Source organism: Schistocerca americana, chromosome 3, assembly GCF_021461395.2.
Source record: "Schistocerca americana isolate TAMUIC-IGC-003095 chromosome 3, iqSchAmer2.1, whole genome shotgun sequence".
In the NCBI taxonomy this organism is placed as follows: Eukaryota; Metazoa; Arthropoda; class Insecta; order Orthoptera; family Acrididae; genus Schistocerca; species Schistocerca americana.
In genome coordinates, this window is record NC_060121.1 from 537,351,713 (window position 1) to 537,372,353 (window position 20,641).

Consider the following 20,641-nt stretch of genomic DNA (forward strand, 5'->3'; position numbering starts at 1 on the left):
CAGGTAACAATAGATATCACTCGTCACCTCTCATCATTGCCACTTACTTGAAAACATTCCGTATTTGTGTCCACATACCATACTGTGTGATGGATCATAATTCCTCTCATACAATGTTCCACATATTAATTGGAATCCTTCTTTCGGTCAATTCATCCTTCTTTCGGTCAATTCATCATTTTTTGGCGTTTCTGTGGCGTTCAGTAGTGCTGGATCTTCCCTCTGTTCAGCAGTGATATGGTCTCTCTACCAAAGAATTCCTTAAAAGTAGTCGGTGTCCTTGTGTTTGTGTCTTTTTTTGTATCCCATTGTGACATCATACTCCTTAAGTCTCCTTGCTCCCTCATCAGTCAACTCAATATATCTTCAGGCTAGTCAACCAGTGCAGACAATGATGATCTCTCACAATGTTGAATTATTTGCCAAATAAGTACTGTCAGAATTTGTTAATTGCCCAAACAACTTCAAAGTACTCCTTCTCAGTTGTATAGTAGTTCATCTCGAAATTGGAGTTTAGCTGCCACCTTCTTGAATTTTTATTAGAACTGATTCTAGCCCAAAGCTGCTGGCATCGGTGTGAAGTTCTGTCTCACCATTCTTGTCATACAATACAAGAACCGGAGAGAATGTTAGTGTCTCCTTAAGGAGAAAACAGAGAGCACTAGGAGCTATGAAGGAAGCCTTTCCCCAATCAACCTCCATTTGCCAATAGCCTTTCTGCAATTCCATAGTTGAGAAATACTTTCCCCTCTCCAGCAGTCCAAGTTTTCATCAATGCATGACAGTGGATAGATATCTTTTTTTTTTTTTTTTTTTTAAAAATTCGGTTCAGTCCTCAATAGTTGATGCAGAAATGCCATGCACGTTTCTCCTCCTTCACAAGCAGCACTAGAGGGGACCAAGAACTCTCTGAAGGTTCAGTGGTGCCGTCTTGCTGTTCTCCAATTTCAAGTTATGTATGCTTCAGCCAGTGATACCCTATACGAATGCTAGCTAATTGGGGAATGATCCTCCATGTTGACATGGTGTTTTACATGGATTGCTTGGTCTCTCTTATCACCACTCCAGATTTGACAGAATCTGGAACATGAAGCAGAATACTTGTTACTTGCTGACGTAGTTCCTCGCTCAGACAAGATCCTATTGCAGCACAATTCTTCGTTAAAGATACTAAGTGCCCTTCCTGGGCAGGTTCGGCTGTCCCTATGCATGATGATTAGGGAAGAGTTGTGGCTGCTCATGACATTTAGTGATCAAAAGTTCTCCCTGAACGCCTGCAATGCTTATGATCATTGCTGGCATGTAGGCAACTTGTGTGAGACATGCACAGCTTTTTGCATTCGACAAACGCTTCACAGTTTAGTTGTGAATGTCAGTTAATGACTGGAACTCGTCTAATTGATGATGGCATGATAATAAAGCCTTCAGTGGCAAACAAAAAGTGCCCAAAGCAATCTTTGTTACTTGTGCTTATTGTAATTGCTTTGGGGATTTTTTGGGGAAAACTTCAGTGTGTATTGAAAGTATAGGATGATGGCAAATGGAGGTTGTGGGTTTGTCACATTAGACAAGACACTGTAATCCATTGAGTTAGAAATTGTAGCTGCATGCGAGATTGATTGGGCTAGATATATCATAATTTATTTTTTGTCCTCTGAATCAATACTATACATGACATGCACATGGTGATGCACATACATACATTTTATGTTGGACATTACAATAATTTGCTGGCATGAAGTAATATGCCAAAAGTTTACACAAACATGAGTTTACATACAGATTTTCTGAGAAGTTACGAACACACAAATTACACACTCAGTTACACATTTGTATTTTAGTGCTGTATTCCTCTCACACTTACACACAACAGTAGCTTGTTGGATATTCTTTCTGCACGTAATTTGCTTAGTAGCAGATGATATAGCTGAAAGATTTTTGCACATACTTGCGTTAATGTTTTACTCTTTACAAAAATCTTTGCTGCACTTTGTTTCGTGTTTCTTTCCACCCATGTGGAGCAAAAACTCACTTGCACTGTAGAAACAATGAAAAAGTAGGAATGATTTTTTTTTTTATTAAATACAGTCAGGGACTTACTGTTTGTTATTTCTGATAGCAGCCTGATGTATATTTTAATGCCTTTGTTGAAAGGAAAGTTTTTAATGGCAGAGGTGCGCATTTCTTTAACATGGAGTTTCATTTTCTGCCTTGTACGATAGGCATGGGCATTTACATTTTTATTAAATTTTGTAATATTACTTTTTACAAATTTGCATAGTTCTAGTATACACAGGCTGCCAAGAGGTAAGATGAGCAACTTTTGGAAGAGAGGTTTGCAGCTGTCAGTCGGCATTGCCTTATTCATTATTCTTATAGCTCTCTTTTGGGTGAGGAGAATGTTTGGGCTATGTGTAGAGTCTCCCCAGAATATAATACCATACTGCATTACACTGTGGAATTGTGCATAGTAGGCTGTGTGAACAGTTTCTGGGCTTGTGCAGTATGCAAGGATTCGTAGGGCTTAGCACACTTTGTTTAGCTTACTATTAGTTTTATTAATGTGTGTTTGCCATTTTAGATTTTCCTGGATCCATAGGCCTAGAAATCATGTTTCTGTATTTGGGGATATTTGGGAACTGTGTAATTTCATATCAGGCATAATTTTATTTGTTCTTAGTCCGGCCCCGGTAGCTGAGTGGTCAGCGTGACGGAATGTCAATCGTAAGGTCCCGGGTTCGATTCCCGGCTGGGTCGGACATTTTCTCCGCTCAGGGACTGGGTGTTGTGTTGTCCTAATCATCATCATTTCATCCCCATCGACGCGCAGGTCGCCTAAGTGGCGTCAACTCGAAAGACCTGCACCAGGCGAACGGTCTACCCGACGGGAGGCCCTAGCCACACGACATTTCATTTCATTTCATTTGTTCTTAGGTGGAAGTTTAGGTAAGTGGTTTTCTTTGTGGTAACTATGAGCTTGTTTTTCTCAAACCAATCACCAAGTTCGTCTGTATTTCCATTTATGGCCTCTTGGAGTTCATGTTCATTTTTTCTTGTTATGAGGATACTGGTATCATCTACGAAGAGTGTACTGCTGCTGGCATTGATGTTTGACAGTAGGTCGTTAATCTACACAAGGAAGAGCACTGGTCCAAGTATTGAGCCTTGGGGCACACCTTGCGTAATATTGCAATAGTCAGAGTAGTATGTTTCGATATGCCCTTGATTGTTATGTTTTATTGACACTTTTTGTTTCCTATTTGTCAGGTATGAGCTGAACCAGTTTAGTGGGGTGCCTCTTATGTCATAGGACTCCAGAAGAATCTTGTGGTGTATGACATCAAATGCCTTGGACAAATCTAGGAAGATCACAACTGCTTTTTGTTTTTTGTCTAGAGCATCAAGGGTGGAGTGTAAACACTCATATATGGAGGATGTCGTGGATTTGTTTTTTCTGAAACCGTGCTGGGCATCACATAGTATCTGGTTCTTATGAAGAAAATTTATTAGTCTTTGGTGAACTAATCTCTCCAGAAGTTTACCAAACACAGGTAACAGCGATACGGGTCTGTAATTTTCTGCGTTGAGTTTTTCACCTTTCTTAAAGATTGGGATGACTTTAGCAACTTTCATGCAATTTGGAAATGTACCTGCCATCAACGGAGAGTTGTACATATTTGAGAGTGGGAGATCTAATTTGTTTATGCAGTGTTTGATGATAAAATCTGGGATGTCATCGATTCCAGAAGAATTTATTCTTGAGGTACTTTGCGCTTGATACAATTTCTTCAGCAGTAGTTTCCCAGAAGAATATAGATTTTACAGGAGTTGTTATTTTGTCTTGTCTTTTGGGTGTGGGTTTTTTTATGCTTTGTAACAGATTTTTAACAATATTTTCATAGTAATTGTTGAACATATTTGCAATTTCTTGTGGATTAGTAACTCTGGTGTTGTTGTGGATCAGAATAGTGTTTTCATGTCTAAGTGGCTGTTGATTTGTTACGTTCCTGTGATGTTCCACACTGCCTTGGTTTTGTTTGAGGATGTTGCCACATAGTTGTCATTTGCTATTTGCTTTGCTAGTGCTATGACTTTTTTTTAAGGATTTTGACATATTGCTTGATATATCTTTCTTGAGATGGGGTGGGGATGGGGTTGTTAAAAGGTACTTCAACAGATCTCTCTTCCTTCTGCAGAAAATCTTTATACCAGTTGTTATCCATGGCTTCTTAAGGGATTCTTTTGATGTGTTGTGTTTAAGAGGAAAGGCAATATTGAAGTGATATATAAATGTGTTTAGGAATGATTTCATTTTGTTGTCGGTATTGCCTGCTTCATATACTGTGTTCTCTGTTTCTGCTGCTAAGGAATCATTGAAGATTTTCTTGTTTTCATTGCTGTAATTTCTTACTTTAATTGTGTATTTGTCGTTGCAGTCTAAGGGGAGAACATTTGTAAGGTATAGGACTTGGCCACAGTGATCACTATAGCCTGTGTCCAGAGGTTCAACTTCCTGGTAGGGACAGTTTACAAATATGTGATCAAGTATGGTTTGGTGTTGTTTTTGCACCTTGTGGGGAATGTTACTGTGGGATTCAGACTGAATGAGTTAGTGAGATTCAATCAACAACTGGAAATCAACATTGAAAAAATATATATATATATATCCGCTCCCGGGATTGGAATGACTCCTTACCCTCTCCCTTAAAACCCACTTCCTTTCGTCTTTCCCTCTCCTTCCCTCTTTCCTGATGAGGCAACAGTTTGTTGCGAAAGCTTGAATTTTGTGTGTATGTATGTATGTATGTATGTATGTGTCTGTCTGTGTTTCTATCGACCTGCCAGCGCTTTCGTATGGTAAGTCACACCATCTTATATATATATATATATATATATATATATATAGTTTTGGCCCTTTGCGACGCTGTGAAGCCAAATGTGACAGAAGCTGACAAAATCTCCCATTTGACAAAAGTAATTGCAGTGCCTTTGTTGTTCAGAAATACAATGCAATGTTCCTTCAGATGTACATACATGCATGCTTGTCCAAAGGAACAGGTACTCAGGCACTATGGCAATTACAGCTGTTACAACATACATGAAATGTATTCATAGTTGTGAATACAGACAACCATCTGCTGTATAAAGGAATGGCAACAATGAAATTTATGCCCGACTAGAACTCAAACCCAGATTTTCCGCTTATTACTAGTAGGTCGCCTTACCATTAGGCTATCTGGGCACAACTCATGGCCAGTTCAATACCGGGGGAGCAAGTTTCAAGTAAAATGTCCCCCTTGTATGAGAACATACATAATGGATGTACGTGTCAAGGTTGTAGACACATGGTTGATGACATATGGAAATTTGGGTCTGGTTGGGAGTTGTGCTCAGATAGCTTAATGGTAAGGCAACCACTCGCGATAAAGGGGAACTCCGTTTTCAAGTCCTTGTATTAGTTGTCACCGTATCTTATTTTCAGTTCATTCTGGAATTTGTCCAATCTGTTGAGCCTTTGTTGTTCTCAAACCATATCTGGGCTGTTCCATCCTTGTAATAGTATACATGCCAAACACATCTTTTCATCCCACTTGTTATCCGCCCCGATAGCTGAGTGGTCAGCGTGACGGATTGCCCTCCTACGGGCCTGGGTCTGATTCCCAGCTGGGTCGAGGATTTCCTCCACTCAGGGACTGGGTGTTGTGTTGTCTTCATCATCATTTCTTCCCCGTCTGGCACGCAGGTCGCCCAATGTGGCGTCGAATGTAATAAGACCTGCACCAAGGTGGCCGGACTTGCCCCGCACTTAAGTGGCCTCCTGGCCGATGACGCCAAATGCTCATTTCTGTTTTCCATCCCACTTGTTGTACTTGGCAACTCAGTTGAATCATTTCAATCATTTTGTCAGGTCCTTACCAGTATCTCCAGATAACACTGAGGGATACCTGATGTGCAGCTGACTTACTGCTGTTCAGGAATCCAACTCTCCCCTCAATATACAGCTTTTGGGTGTGATGTACTGCTTGTATTTCAGTTCCTGTACATGTAGATGATGGCTTTTATGTTGTTTAATTGGAGCCGTGTAAATGTTTTGAAATTTCTGGTATCTCCACCAAACAGTATCATATTGAAACCAAAGTCAAGTCCAAATCTGAAGGCATGGTCATCAGTGAAGTACAGCACAGAACTGACCTCACTGATGGATAGTGCAGCTATTTATACAAACATTAAATAGTCCAGAATGTACAAATATTACAAACAAGATAATTTAAGAAAAAAGGGAGACTTAAATTTTATGGGCACATTAAAATAATGGCACGCACTGGTTTGACAAAACAAATAGTAGAATTCTACGAAAACAGAAGTAAGTACAAAACTGAGCCAATGAAATGGATTGCTGCAAAATGAAATGGATTGCTGCAATTAAGGAGGATCTTAAAGCAGCTGGCATAATTCAGGCTGACCTTACAGGTAGGAAAACATTCAGACAAAATATATTTGATTGGAAAGTTGGTCAGAGGGATTAGAAAACAGACTGGAACACCGTGGTCTGATGAAAGAAAAAGACTTCATTCTGAAAGGATGAAACAAATTTGGGCACAAAGAAAGGCCAAACATCAAACGTGACATTGATGGATTGTATCTCGCATGGACCTACTGGGCCCATACGTGAATAATAATAAATAACAAATAATTACTGGTGGTTGGGTTTGAACTGGTGACCCGCAGCTTGCCAGCCAACAATGCTAATAGTATGCAATACTACATGCACCACAATTTAAGGCTATATTTTGACAGATGACCATCTTGTCATCATTAGGAACTCTGATGAACAACTCACTGCCTAGGGGTGCAGGGCTTACATCTCCTTCCCCCTCCCTACCTGGTGCTCTGTGGTCAATGCTCAGGCTTGAGTGTGCAAGCAGTTCTCCTCCTTCCACCCCCCACTTCCTTCCGCCCTCTCCCAGCATCACGTCACTGACCTTCGTTTGTGCCAAAGATGTAGACCATAGATGGAGCAAGTGTTGGTAAGAGAAGTAAGAAGAAGGTGCTAGTTGCTCAATAACACCGGGTGGGAAGGGAGGAGGGGTATAAGCACTGCACCAGCTCCTAGTCAATCAGAGCACCTGATGACAACATGGGCACCTGCTAAAACATTCAATGGCACTTTCTTTAACCACATATAGTTTACCATTCTGTCAACCATCAGTATCTGCTGTAAATATATGGCCTTATTTTAATGCAGAACTTTAAAAATTGATCTGTTTTAGGTTTTCGTGCACATGTGTCTGGGGAGGGGGTCTGTTCACTTGTTTTTATAGGTGTACAACATTGTACTCCTATAGCTACGTCTGATAGGAGATTTTCATAACAGACAGATGTTATATATGTTGGTTTTTTGTATTACTATGTGAACTTATTCCATGTACAAGCTTTCTTTATTTTGTATGTTTATTTTGCAGAAAATTTGTTACAGTATGTGACAACAATGATATGTGTTGCTGTGAAGGGGAAACCCATCTTGGGTATTATCCACAAACCTTTTGAGCAGGAGCCGAACACGTACTGGGGTTGGGTTGGGAAAGGAACATCTTCCAACATTAAATATGTTCCTGATGTAAGTACAGAAGCATTCATCAAACATTTCATCCTCTTTTTCAAGGCTTTATTATTAATGTTTTATTTAAATTCCAGAATAATTTGAACAAGATAATTATTTCTCGATCTCACACTGGAAATACAAAGAACATTACACGTTTGGCATTTGGAAATGATGCTGAAATTGTTGAAGCTGGAGGAGCAGGTATTTATTCACATAGAAATTAAGCTCAAGTTTTTTTTTTTTTTTTTTTTAAGTGATAGACATTGAATCGTAAGTTTTGAGTTACAGTTTGTTCTAATAAGGGCTATGGAAAAAATAAGGGAAGGTGAAGTTGGATTATCGGGTCTTCAACTCCCTCAACTCAAGGGGGAAGACACCCCTTTCCTTATATTTTTCGCCAGATTTCAAAGTTACTTTTACTTTCTTTTGTATTTTTAGTTGCAGTCTGCATGTTCTTGACATAAGTCTAACAAAGAGATATAAATTCCCTCTGAAAGCTTTACTATCTTTAGATATTCAGTATTTGCAATAATATTTTATGTTTGGTTCAGTTACATTACCCATTCAGTAAATATGTTTATTTGTCACTGATGCTATAAAGACAGTGTCTTTGTGTTTGGATCTACTTTTGATGTATATTCTTTCTAACTTCTTCATTTCACCATTACAGTTTCTATCAGATACTTTGCTTTCTTGTATGACTAACATATCTTCATACATAAATGTAAACTCAGCACCCATGAGTCGTCATTGGGGTTTGGAATGAATATATTATAATATAGGTTCCATTATTAAAAGCCGGAACTGAGCTAGTGCTGTAGAAGAAACAATTTGGGACATGACACAAGTTTTTGATGAGCAAATCAAATTAGGGTATGTAGATTATGGAGGCTCTTTGGCTTCTTGTGTGCAATGCACACCTCAGGTATTGAAGAGAGCAGTGGGAGCAGGGACTGCAATTCTCCACACAAAAACTGAGATAAAACTATCAGTGTCATTACAGATCTTAAAACCAGAAGATTGCATCAGTTCTGAGGATAAGTCTGTTGTCAGTGTTTTTTCTTTTTTTGTTGAATATTTTCACATGAATGAGAAACCAATGATTCTCATTTATAGAAGGAAAAAATCATTAAATGAATAGTTACATTTACAAATAGAAAAACAGGCTGGCCATAATTTGCCTGCAGGAGGTGCAGCTTGCACTACAGCTGATACAAAAAATAGGTAACACAATCCTAGCTCTGGGAATCACATATTCCTATAATGTGAGGAGTGGCTGGGGGGGGGGGGGAGGGGGGGGGCAGGCATTTGTGAGAGTAGAGGACAATGATAGTATATGAGGTAATGGATGCTAAGTGTGTACAGAAATTTAAATATGTAGGGAAAGGATAACAAGCAGGGCTATCAGCTAAGGAATAATGAGTGTACGGAGCAATTTAAATACATAGGGGGAATGGATAACACCAGCTGGGCTATCAACTACTGGATTACAGGGAAGAGCAAAAAAGATGTAAATGGTATACCAGTTTTACTAAAATACTTGTAACGAAAAACTAAACTAATTTCATCATAAAACTCAGGCACTACAATCCAGTGATAAAACCAGAAAGTGAAGTGTGTATATAGTTGAATATATCCCATTAAAAAGAAGTGTCTGCTAAAGAACATGAAATTAAAGGAGAGACAAATTCTAGGGGTTTAAGAAAGATGATCAAGAATACAAATTATGACCAATTGAAGGACTGTATGAGAAAATTGAAAATCTCACAACATTCTTTAACAAGAGAGGACTAAACCTATATGGGAACATCAAAACAACACCATAGAAAATAGATCAAATCATCTTGGATACCTACAGATTGAAAGACCAAAATTAACTGGCTGAAAGAAGCAAAGGAGTATATTTACAGAAATTAACATCATACCAGAGGCAATAAACAACATAATAACATGTAATAGTACCAATGACAAAAATAATACAGTAGAATATAGGAGTATCATTAACAAACAAGATATTTCAAAGGCCACAAATGCTAGAAGATTTTGGAAACTGCTTGATTGCAGAAGCGCAATGAGGCCCACTCAGGAAAAATGGAGAAATATTGGATAGAACTCAAGAATAAAAATTAGATAATATGGTTGATGTGTAACGTAGTCCATAGTAAATTTGAACAAAATAAATTCATTTGTGTCTCTAGAGTTTGACTGTAATGAGTGCTCAGCAACTGTATACTAGATATCCCTTAGACCAGGCTGCTACCAGCAGTGGACAAATACCTGTTGTGTGGGTAGTCAGCCAGCTGGCCATAGCCTAAGCGATTGTATTGCATGATTGATCACCCACGGGCAGGCCTGACCAAGTGGCTCATGTGGGCATAATACGGTGAAGCAGAACCACCTGGTTGGTTGCATATACAACTTGTGCCTGCTTATGGGCAAGCTGATGGGTATTTGCAGGCACCCATGCCTCGTGGGGTACTGTTGGAACACCTGCCATAGTCAGGTGTCTGTTCAGGCATTGTGCCAGTTTTGTGGTGATCCATCCCCATGTAGAAAGCTGCACATGTCAGCTAGTAAACAACATGAGTAGTATTGCATATGGAACTACATTTAACATTGTATATATTGTCAGTGGTGAGGCTGGAAATGGCAGTGGAAGAATGTACTGAGAATGTTGTAGGGTCAAGAACATTGAGGTAGGAATGGTGATCAGATTGTCTCATATGGTTTCACAAGAGCATTGTCGGGGTGAGCAGGGCAACAGGAGCTGACCATAGGTGCCACAGGAAAGAAGTTACAAAGACATATGGTGTACCTTATTTGTTGTATACTCTCACCAGTGTGGCTTTCCTTTATCCGTGGCCCGATTCCTCTCAATATTATGTAAGTCATTCTTATCCCTGGTTCTGTGTCGATACTCTGACTACCATTTTGAAGTGCAGGGCTGAGGATATTTCCCATTGTACCAGTTACTAAGGCATCTGTCTGTTCTGTTCACATACAAAATATGGGAAGATTGATAGTTTAAACACCTCTTTGCACCCTGTAATTAAACCAATCTTGTCCTTGCTGCAGTCCCTGCGGGAGCAATACAAGAGAGGTTCTAGTACATTTCTAGATTAATCATTTAAAGCTGGTTCTTGAAACTTTGTAAGTAGGCTTTTTCAGAATAGTTTTTGTCTATCTTTAAGTGTCTGTCAGTTCAGTTTCTCCCAAAGGCCAAACAAAACTGTGACTCTTTACTGAATATGTTCAATGTTCTGAGAATACCCATCCCCGTTCTCCCGTACAACTTCCCCAATTCCTCTTACTTCTATTAAAAAAAGAAAGCAGTGTGTACTGTTATCTATTTTTATGTGTTTCTTTCAGCTATACTAGAATATTCCCCTTCACAAGACAGATACTGGCCTGCCCAGCTCCCAACTGACTGACCATTTTTTGAGATTTGCTTTAGTGATGTTATTTGGTATCAAACACTCAGTTTAATTCTCATAAAAAATCTATTTTCAGATAAGTACATTTTGATGCTGGCTGTCCTTTGAGTGTTGAAACTCAAACCTGTAGTTGAATCGATGTAAGTTGATCCCTGACAGCTAGTAATGCTGTTGCCAGCTTTCAACTATGAAGTGCAGAAGGATGCAGCACTGTGGCAACATTGAGACATTATTATAGAGTCATTCACAGAATCATATGATGTGACTGGTTGCAGTAGGCATATGGAGCTACTGCATGCAGCACACTGCAACCTGTCGGGGATCTTCTTTACAGCAGCTCAGCTGTAGGCCGCTCAGTTACATCCACCTCCAAATACTGACATGGAGTTAGTCGGGTCCATTTACCTCATATGACCAAACCACTTCAGTCTCGCAGCACTCATTCTTTCCTCCCTGGTCAAGGTCACCTGGAGATCTCTCATTACAAATTCATTCCTGACTCCCTCCCTCCCCCCCTCCCCTTCTCTCCCCCCTGGGTTTTTGAAGGAATGACCCGAGAAATGTTATTTCATATGCTTGTATTTCATCTCTTCTCTCTTATATCTACATCTACATACATACTCCGCAATCCACCATACAGTGCGTGGCGGAGGGTACCTCGTACCACAACTAGCATCTTCTCTCCCTGTTCCACTCCCAAACAGAACGAGGGAAAAGTGAATGCCTATATGCCTCTGTATGAGCCCTAATCTCTCTTATCCTATCCTTGTGGTCTTTCTGCAAAATTTAAGTTGGCGGCAGTAAAATTGTACTGCAGTCAGCCTGAAACGCCGGCTCCCCAAACCTCCCCAGCAGCGATTCACGAAAAGAATGCCCCCCCTCCTCTAGAGACCTCCACCCGAGTTCCTGAAGCACCCCCGCAATACCCACGTGATGATCAAACCTACCAGTAACAAATCCAGCAGCCCACCTCTGAATTGCTTCTATGTTCTCCCTCAATCCGACCTGATAGAGATCCCAAATGCTCGAGCAGTACTCAAGAATAGGTTGTATTAGTGTTTTATAAGTGGCCACCTTTACAGATGAACCACATCTTCCCAAAATTCTACCAATGAACCGAAGAAGACTATCCGCCTTCCCCACAACTGCCATTACATGCTTGTCCCACTTCATATCGCTCTGCAATGTTACGCCCAAATATTAAATCGACGTGACTGTGTCAAACGCTACACTACTAGAGGAGTATTCAAACATTACAGGATTCTTTTTCCTATTCATCTGCATTAATTTACATTTATCTATATTTAGAATTAGCTGCCATTCTGTACACCAATCACAAATCCTGTCCAAGTCATCTTGTATCCTCCTACAGTCACTCACTGACGACACCTTCCCGTACACCACAGCATCATCAGCAAACAGCCGCACATTGCTATCCACTCTATCCAAAAGATCATTTATGTAGATATCCCTGACAGATATATACTATACATATCTCCAGACTATATGTCATGATTGGCAAGAGATATGTTTTATATATGGTTTGTTTAACTCTCAGAGGAACTCCATTGTCCCAGATTAGGTTTCGTAGTTGGTGGAAGAAGCTGGGTCCTTTTGTTACTCTATTTAAATCTCCTAATTGGGCGCTTCCATCACTTGAAACGACAGTACCCAGATAACTAAAACCTTCCACACATTCAACATTCTCTCCTTCCAGTATAATGTTGCAACTGTACTGGGGCTCGTTCACTACCTATTTTACTTGTGGCTCATCTGCGAAGTGGGTTGGTAGTGATCAGTTGCATTTGCACCTCTAATAATGAGTCATATATTGGCTAGCCTTTGAACAGCATGGAACTGAATACCCAATTGTCTATACCACAACCTTGTGCAAAATGAGGTGCACTATACAATTTCAGAATGAAACTTACCTATATTAAAAAAAACTTCTGATTTTGTGGCCATGCATATTAAAGCTCATAAACAAACCCGATCTGGATAAATAATAATCGATGGAGTTTGTACACATGGTTTACTGTCTCGCACCTACACACTTTCACATTGTTCCTTCACAGTTTATTTACTTACACCGGCATCCGTGCTTACACTCGCAGCACTTTGCCGCTCCAAGCTTACCACCACAAGAAACAACCACCAAAGACCTCACTTCCTGCTCATATCCCCAGTCCTGAGTCGGGTCACGTGACACTACATTAATCAAAATAATTCCTAAACATGGCCACAATTCGTTTACAATTTTTATAAGATTTAAATACTTAAACCTAAATACATTATATAATTTTACACACATTTATCACCACATAATTTTATAATTCGTTGCAATTAAAAAAATGCACTATGCAATGGAACTACGACGCTCATAAAAACACAAAACAAGTATTTTCGTGTCTATTTTGCATTACACTATTTTCACTCTGTAGTTAATACATACTTTTATTCTTAAGCATGGAAAATTAAAATCAGAACTAATTTGTGACATGCTATTGGATTTACATAATTAGAAATAATGCCATGTTTTGACACAGTTTCACCCTCTCACTTCATTTAATGACGTCTTTACACGAAATATGACTCATACAAATACTTGTCTGGCACTGCAAAGATCGAAACTGAATGGTGACTTCTTAATAAAATAATGACTTGCTTTGCAGTTGTTCTAAACATCTTTATAACTTAACTCTTACTATAAAACATTTTGATTGAAGTACACCAGCCCAACATATTTCTGCTGCTGTGCTTTAAATTTAAATTACGAACTACTTGGAAGAGCTCGTTTTCACATGACTTCTATTTCAATGATCCAAGGACTCATTACAAGCACACCCTACATTTTTTACTTAAGTGCAAAGTCATGTACAGTAATTATATGCAGTTATGTAACCAACTAATTTAAACCATCTGAAACTGCTGAATGCTGCCTTCTCTTTATCGGGGAAAGATGAGTCTATAAATATATGACTTGTCTTTGTGCTTTGCACATCCCATCCATTTTTTCCATAGCTGATATTTCCATTGCCAGCAAAACTGCTGTATGGCCATATTATTCCCCATTACCTTACAATGTTACGAGGTGTGGGTGTCCAAACCATCTTCCTTATCACTGTCTTGCTCTTACTCACAGTCAACTTGAATTCTTGAAATCTTTTATTCCAGTAAACTAGTCTCCTCTGAACCTCCTATTTCCATCTCTCCCCAAATGGCAATGTCATCAGAAAATGCAAAAGTGCTGAGATCTTCTTTTTCTACTTTCTTGATTTTTTTATGCTTGTGTCCATAAGTGTAACAAAGAGTAATGGGGAAAGCAAAGTGCCTTGCTGAACACCTCTCTTTGTTCTTCCACCTCCTACTTGTACAATGCTTTCACAACCTCCATACATTATCTGCTTTTTTAGTTAATGAATTAGGAACATTATGTTTTCTCAAACATTGTCGTATTGTACCCATTGGTACTCTGTAATATGCTACGATCAGGTCCTTTCCTTTCCTCCTCCAATTCTTCTCTTTAAGTGATGAAGAGGAAAAAATGAGATCTATCATTCCCCTTTAGTTTGGAATCTATGCTGTTGTTCCTCAAATTGACGTTCTAGGCTTTTCCTCAGTCTCTTTTCTATATCTTTTCCACTGACAGTGTGATAGCAATGTGATTCTTCGGTGGTTGGTGTATTTCTTTTTTCTTCCTTTTTTAAACAATTGTATTATAATTCCATTTTTCCTATCATCCAGCACTTCGTATGCTTTTTGTATCACTCTCCAGCATCCGATGTAACCATTTGGTTCCAGGTGCCTTAATCGTTTCCACTGTCAGCTCATCTACTCCTGTACTTTCCCACCTTTCATGTGTTGGAGGTTAATTTGTGTTTAAAAAAAAAAATCTTGTATGAATCTGTTCAAACTTTGCATGAAGGTAGGTAAATGGATAAAGTTAAAATGATTTTTTTTAATCCAATGATCTTTATCCATTGTTGAGATATGATAGTGTAAAGTCGAAGTACAGTGGAACTCCCATTAACCGAATTAATTGGGAATGGACCCATTTGGATAGTCAAAAATTCAGATAATTGGGTGCTTTTTGAAAAAAGGGTCTGCAAATTTTAATTGCAGTAATTACGTATTGTATGTACAGTACTGTATGTTGAAAATGGGAGGAAAAAATATTTTTAAAGAAAAAGAAGTTTTAATGAATTAATTAATATGAAAATGCCACACTTTGACGTGCATGTTATATAGCGAACTGTACAGTTCAGGTGCTGAAAGTCATTGCTTGCTGAACATTTTGGTCAAAGTAAGCAGTTTGATTGTCTTCATCCATTTTCAGGTAGCCAATTCACACAGCAGGTTGACATTGAGAAGTTGCATATGGTCACACTCGAGCTGATGCTCCATCCACTTCAACGCAGTTTCAAGTCGGGCAAACACTTCACTATGTGATGGTCCCATGTCTGCCACAACTTCAACATTAAAGTCATCTTGCTCAACACTTTCCTCTCTCATGCTTTCAATAAGTTCATCATCATTTAGAATTTGAAACCCAGGATCTGACAAATCACACACTACTGACTTTGGAACATCCAGGAATTTTCAAAAGAATGTTTCTTAATTCCTCAAGTGACAAGTCATCCTCATCTTCTCCTGTCACTTCCATTTCCTTTTCTTGAGTTTCTTTTTCCTTTTTCTCCTTTTCCTTCTCTTCCTTCTCTTCTTCATTTGATATGCCTTTCAACTTGTTTCACATGCATTTAATGTGACTGCTTTAACCAAGCTCCGAGCTTCCACCCCCATGTAAGCACAGTCTTTCAAATTTATTTTTTTATCGTTACCCAACACACCTTCTTTGTCTTCGCTCTCTACCAAATCTTTCCTTAAAAGTTGCCTTCTGGAATGGTATTTCATGGTTTCGATAGCAGATTGGTCCAGTGGTGGCAACAAGCTTATGATGTTTGGCCGCAAAAAGATTGTTGTGAACTGGCCATTCCCTCTTTCCAACAATTCTCCAGTGGCCTTAGTTGCTGCATTATCAACAGTCTCAATCACTTTACTGCCTTCTTTTCCTAGAGATTTTTGTTGCTTTTTCACTTCAGGGATGAAAATTTTTTTGTACCACTCAGTAAACAATGGAAGCTTTTTCACATTTTGAAATGCTCTTGGCTTTTGACTTCCCTATCAACAGAAGGGGTATTTTGTGGCTTCCTGTACAGTTTGCTAAGGTAAGTACTGTAGCACAGTCTGTGCTAGCTTTATGTCCTGGAGCACTACACTCATTTTTAGATGCTATGGTGGAGTTACGTAAGGCTTTCCAAACAAGACCAGTTTCATGTGTTGTTGCAGACTCCTATGATCCTGAGTTTTGTACAACTTCAAATTTTTTAATAAAATTTTCTGCAGCCTTGCTGATAACTTCTCGCCACTTAAATCTAATTCATTGACACTGTGCCTGTTTTTAAAATTTCTTAGCCAGCCCGTACTTACTTTGAAGGATGAACAGTCAAGCTTCTGAGTTAATATCTTAGCTTTCTCACAAAGAATTAAACCCAAAATTGGTTCCCATAGAACATAACTGCAAAACCACTTGAAAATAGCATCTTCTACATTTTTGTTTGTTGCTGTCTTCATTATTTTCTTGAAGAATGCCCATTGTAGTTTTCAAGCACTAACACAAAGTTTGAAAGTATGTGCCTGAAATTATTACTTGTGCAACTCTGAACATCTCAGCCAGCTGTTTACTTGTAACTCCTTGGCTGTATAATTTTTAGTTTATCCACTAATGATAACACAACACATTTTCTTTTGGAAGCCTTGGTGAATGATGAAATGCACTCACAAACAAAACAGCATGTACAGTCAGCAGCTCCAAGACATACAGACTGCCTAGAAATCAAAAGGAGCAGTAACAGATGGGCCAGGCCAGCAACGTGGTGATGGTGACTCATTATCCCCATAATGTTCGCAGTGCGCCTACACTAGCTTCATGAAGGGAAGATCGATAGTGCATGTTGACAGAATCACTATTTTGTGATTCGGATAATCAACGATACAGGTAGCCGGAATTCAGATAATTGGAGTTCTACTGTTAATGTAGCACGTAAAATTATTTCTTATGCAAATTGAATATAAAGTTAATGGTCTAAAGTGATTCAAATTAATAATTTGAATCACTTTAAACCATTAACCGTGCATTCAATTCATGAAAGAATGGATTTTACATGCTACATTTACCTCGATGTTACACCATCATATCATGACAATGGATAGAGATTATTTGATAAAAAAAATAGTTTTGACTTCATCCATTTATCTATGTTCGTGCAAAGTTTGAACCAGTTCATACTAGTATAAAGTATGGAAGTGGTACACTTCAAAAAGCTGCCAGAAAACTTGTTGTTTGCACATATTTGCATTTGAAATCTGAATGGTACACATACAAATTGTGCCATTAGCTGAGCATTAATTTCAGACTAATTAACATATTTTGTAAGAGGAATTCATCGATTCGCACAGTTTGCCTGATTGCTAGCACCGGTTCATCCTTCAAACCTTGCTTAATGTACTGTAACATAGCTACAGTAAGACAAATGGTTGAATGGCTATACAATGGCCACTGCTCTGGACTAAACCAAAAACTTTTTACCCATCATTCCTAGCTAAAATAGGAACCAAGCACCAAGAGCAAGATCCTCCCCCCCCCCCCCCTCCCCCCCCCCCAAAAAAAAAAAAAAAAAAAAAAAAACCACCCACAGTTCCACACATGCCATTTCAAATATACTTGTTACAGCAGCTCCATGTTGTAACAATAATATCTTCATGATAGCATTTCTTGAAAACTAATATTGACAGACAATTGAGCCGCCACTCTTTTATCTCGCAGTAAGCATCTTTCTTGTCTGAAATTATCCTGCAAAAATAATCCACTAACATATAAGGTACAAACTTTCTTTCATTGTGCGTTTTTATAATAGATTTTATAACAGATGTTTCTTCTTCTTCAACTGACAAAGTCATCTGTTACTTGTTTAAACACACCATATATGCATTCTTTCATATGGAGTTTACTGCGCTCCAAAATGTCATTCATCTGCAGCTCCTTAATTCCAGGACCCACAAAAACTACTTCTTATATCTATGCAGTTTAGACATGAGGGAATTTGGCAGCAAGTTGTGCAAATGCTGTGCCTGTTGCACCAGTGGTTTTTATGAGTTGTTTTTGTAGCCAAATTTGGTGTGAACTGGGTAAGGAAGTACATGTTCATGAGCAACCAGGCTATCACATTGCCCATTTTTCATCCATTTTCCATTACTGCTCAATTCAGTTCTCTTTCTTGTAGGGAGATTACTGGTCACAATTGTTCACTTGCAAAACAAATGTGCATAGTTTCTTGTAACCTTACTACACTCCTAATGGTGTAGCAGTTGAAGTTACCTCATATTTTTCTTTTTCCATTATATTGCAATGAATTTAGCATATTCCTCCAAGATCTTGTAACCCTCTTTAATTAAGCTGGTGTATGCAGGTGAGACAGTAGGCATTTCGTTTTCATTGTAAAACAAAACACCACATCTATCAAAAGTCTCAATTCCTACAAACTGTACACAAAATAGTCCTGTCAACAAAATTATGTTTTCAGATTATAATTTCTCATTATAAATCTGTGTAGAATAAACCACTTTCATTGGACAATTGTAAACCAGTGTAATTTGTTAAGTTTGTAGAGTGAAGTAGAAATGGGTAATTTATAGGCTTGTAGGTACATCTTAACTGCTTGTAAAACAGATGTTAGGAATATGAGTGTAATATTTTCTGTCTTGTAATGCTTCTTCCAGCATGCTGCTGTATATTAATCACAGAGAAATATGTTGCAGGTTACAAGTCATTACAAGTGGCTACTGGAAATTTTGACGCCTATGTTCATACCACTGCCATAAATAAATGGGACATTTGTGCTGGAAATGCTGTTATCAAAGCCCTTGGTGGACAAATGACAACATTAAGTAATGAATCAATAGATTATTCATGGGCCACTCAAGCTGAAAACACTGCAGGCCTACTCGCTACTGTGAAGAACCACAACATCTTTTTAGAAAAGCTTAGTCATGTGAAGAAACAGTAGCTTAAAATTTGTGAAAAGCAGAGAGGTACAAAGCTGAAAACAATTGCTCTCTATGGAAAAATAATTGTATAACATTATAAACTATTTGATATGTAATGTTTTAGTGGCCAAGAGAGCGGAAAGTCTTAAGCAAAGTCTAAAGCAAAAATGAAAAACCTGTAAACTAAGAAGTTTGTACCTAACGTGGGATGGAGTTTAGGAGTACAATTATGCTGCCAGTTATGTATGATATTAATTAAAGTTTTGAAAGCACCACACTTTACATAAATCTACCATGGTACTGTTCATCACTTTTAAAGTTCTAAAATGAAGTTGTTTGTACCATGCAAGTCTTAATGGAGTTAAAAAGAACAAGGATTATATCTCTAATTCATATTTACTTTGTCTTCTTTTGAGACTGCCCCTTTATTCTCTCTTCTCTCCAGTAAGTACCATTCCCATCTTCTATTTATGTTTGCTCTTTCTCTGTCTTGACTTCTTTCAGGTCTTAATAATGTGTTTCGTCTAACATTTTCACAGGTTCTTTTTCACTTGTTTCTGTCCACTGTCATTTCAGTTCTGTGTGTGTGTTGACTGATAGTAGCTATTTGTGTTTGTTATCTCGTCTTCATCTCTTGACCCGAGACGTGATATATCTGTCTCCTTTGCATTTTCTCTTTCACACAGATTTTATCACCTCTCTTTTCTGATAATTTTCATAGGATAAGGCTTTTGTACTAAAATATCAAGATTTGATACAGACAGCTGTGCTAGATTTTACTCATTATGGGCAGCTATTTTTATTTATAAATATGTATGTAGTAGTCTTGTGGATGTGAGATTTGTATTATTTGTAATGTAATGTTGTGAAAACAAAAGTGATATACATTTATGGGTGGATGTTGCAATCTTTATTAATTGAAAATAAATATGTGAACTATCATAATTTTTGTTATTTCTGGAGGTGTTTGCAAAGCAATAACATTATTGATAACACATCCCATTATATGCACTGAATTTAGGCATTGAAAATGGTAAATTGTAAGTCACCACCTGCAGGACAAAGGAAAAAAATAACCAGATGGAGATCAATATTGTGAAACAGATATGCTTATTAAAATGCTCTATATATTACACAGAAATATGTATTTGGGATGTGTCTGCTTCAGATCCCAGTACAGCCATATGGAGGATTTAGATTTGTGTCTGATTCCCCTAAGAAAGAAAATTTTTGGATTGTTGAAAGAATGGGACAGAATACAATTCCTTCTTCTTACACATCTTTGGCACTCACTAACCCCCCACCACCCACCCACCCGCCCACCCACCCGCTCTCCCACACGCCCACCCACCCACACACGCACGCACCCACCTTCCCTGGTGCACCTGTGAACAGTTCATTGGTGGCAAGCAGTGTGTATAATACAGTTTTACGCTGCAGTTCACAATATTCAAGATGTATTCGTGCTGTGGTAGAAAGCATAGTGAAAGTACATTTATCA

At 38.4% G+C, this 20,641-nt stretch overlaps 1 protein-coding gene across 1 annotated transcript in view; it reads left to right on the forward strand.

The window, feature by feature from the left end:
* The window catches only part of LOC124605449 (inositol monophosphatase 3), a 34,318-nt gene extending 14,233 nt beyond the window's left edge, over positions 1 to 20,085 (forward strand). Inside the window, exons 3-5 of the mRNA XM_047137128.1 lie at positions 7,464 to 7,618; positions 7,696 to 7,804; positions 18,913 to 20,085. Coding sequence (XP_046993084.1) covers positions 7,464 to 7,618; positions 7,696 to 7,804; positions 18,913 to 19,160 — 512 coding nt within the window. The 3' untranslated portion in view covers positions 19,161 to 20,085. The remainder of the gene's footprint in view (positions 1 to 7,463; positions 7,619 to 7,695; positions 7,805 to 18,912) is intronic.
* The last annotated feature ends 556 nt before the right edge of the window (positions 20,086 to 20,641 follow it).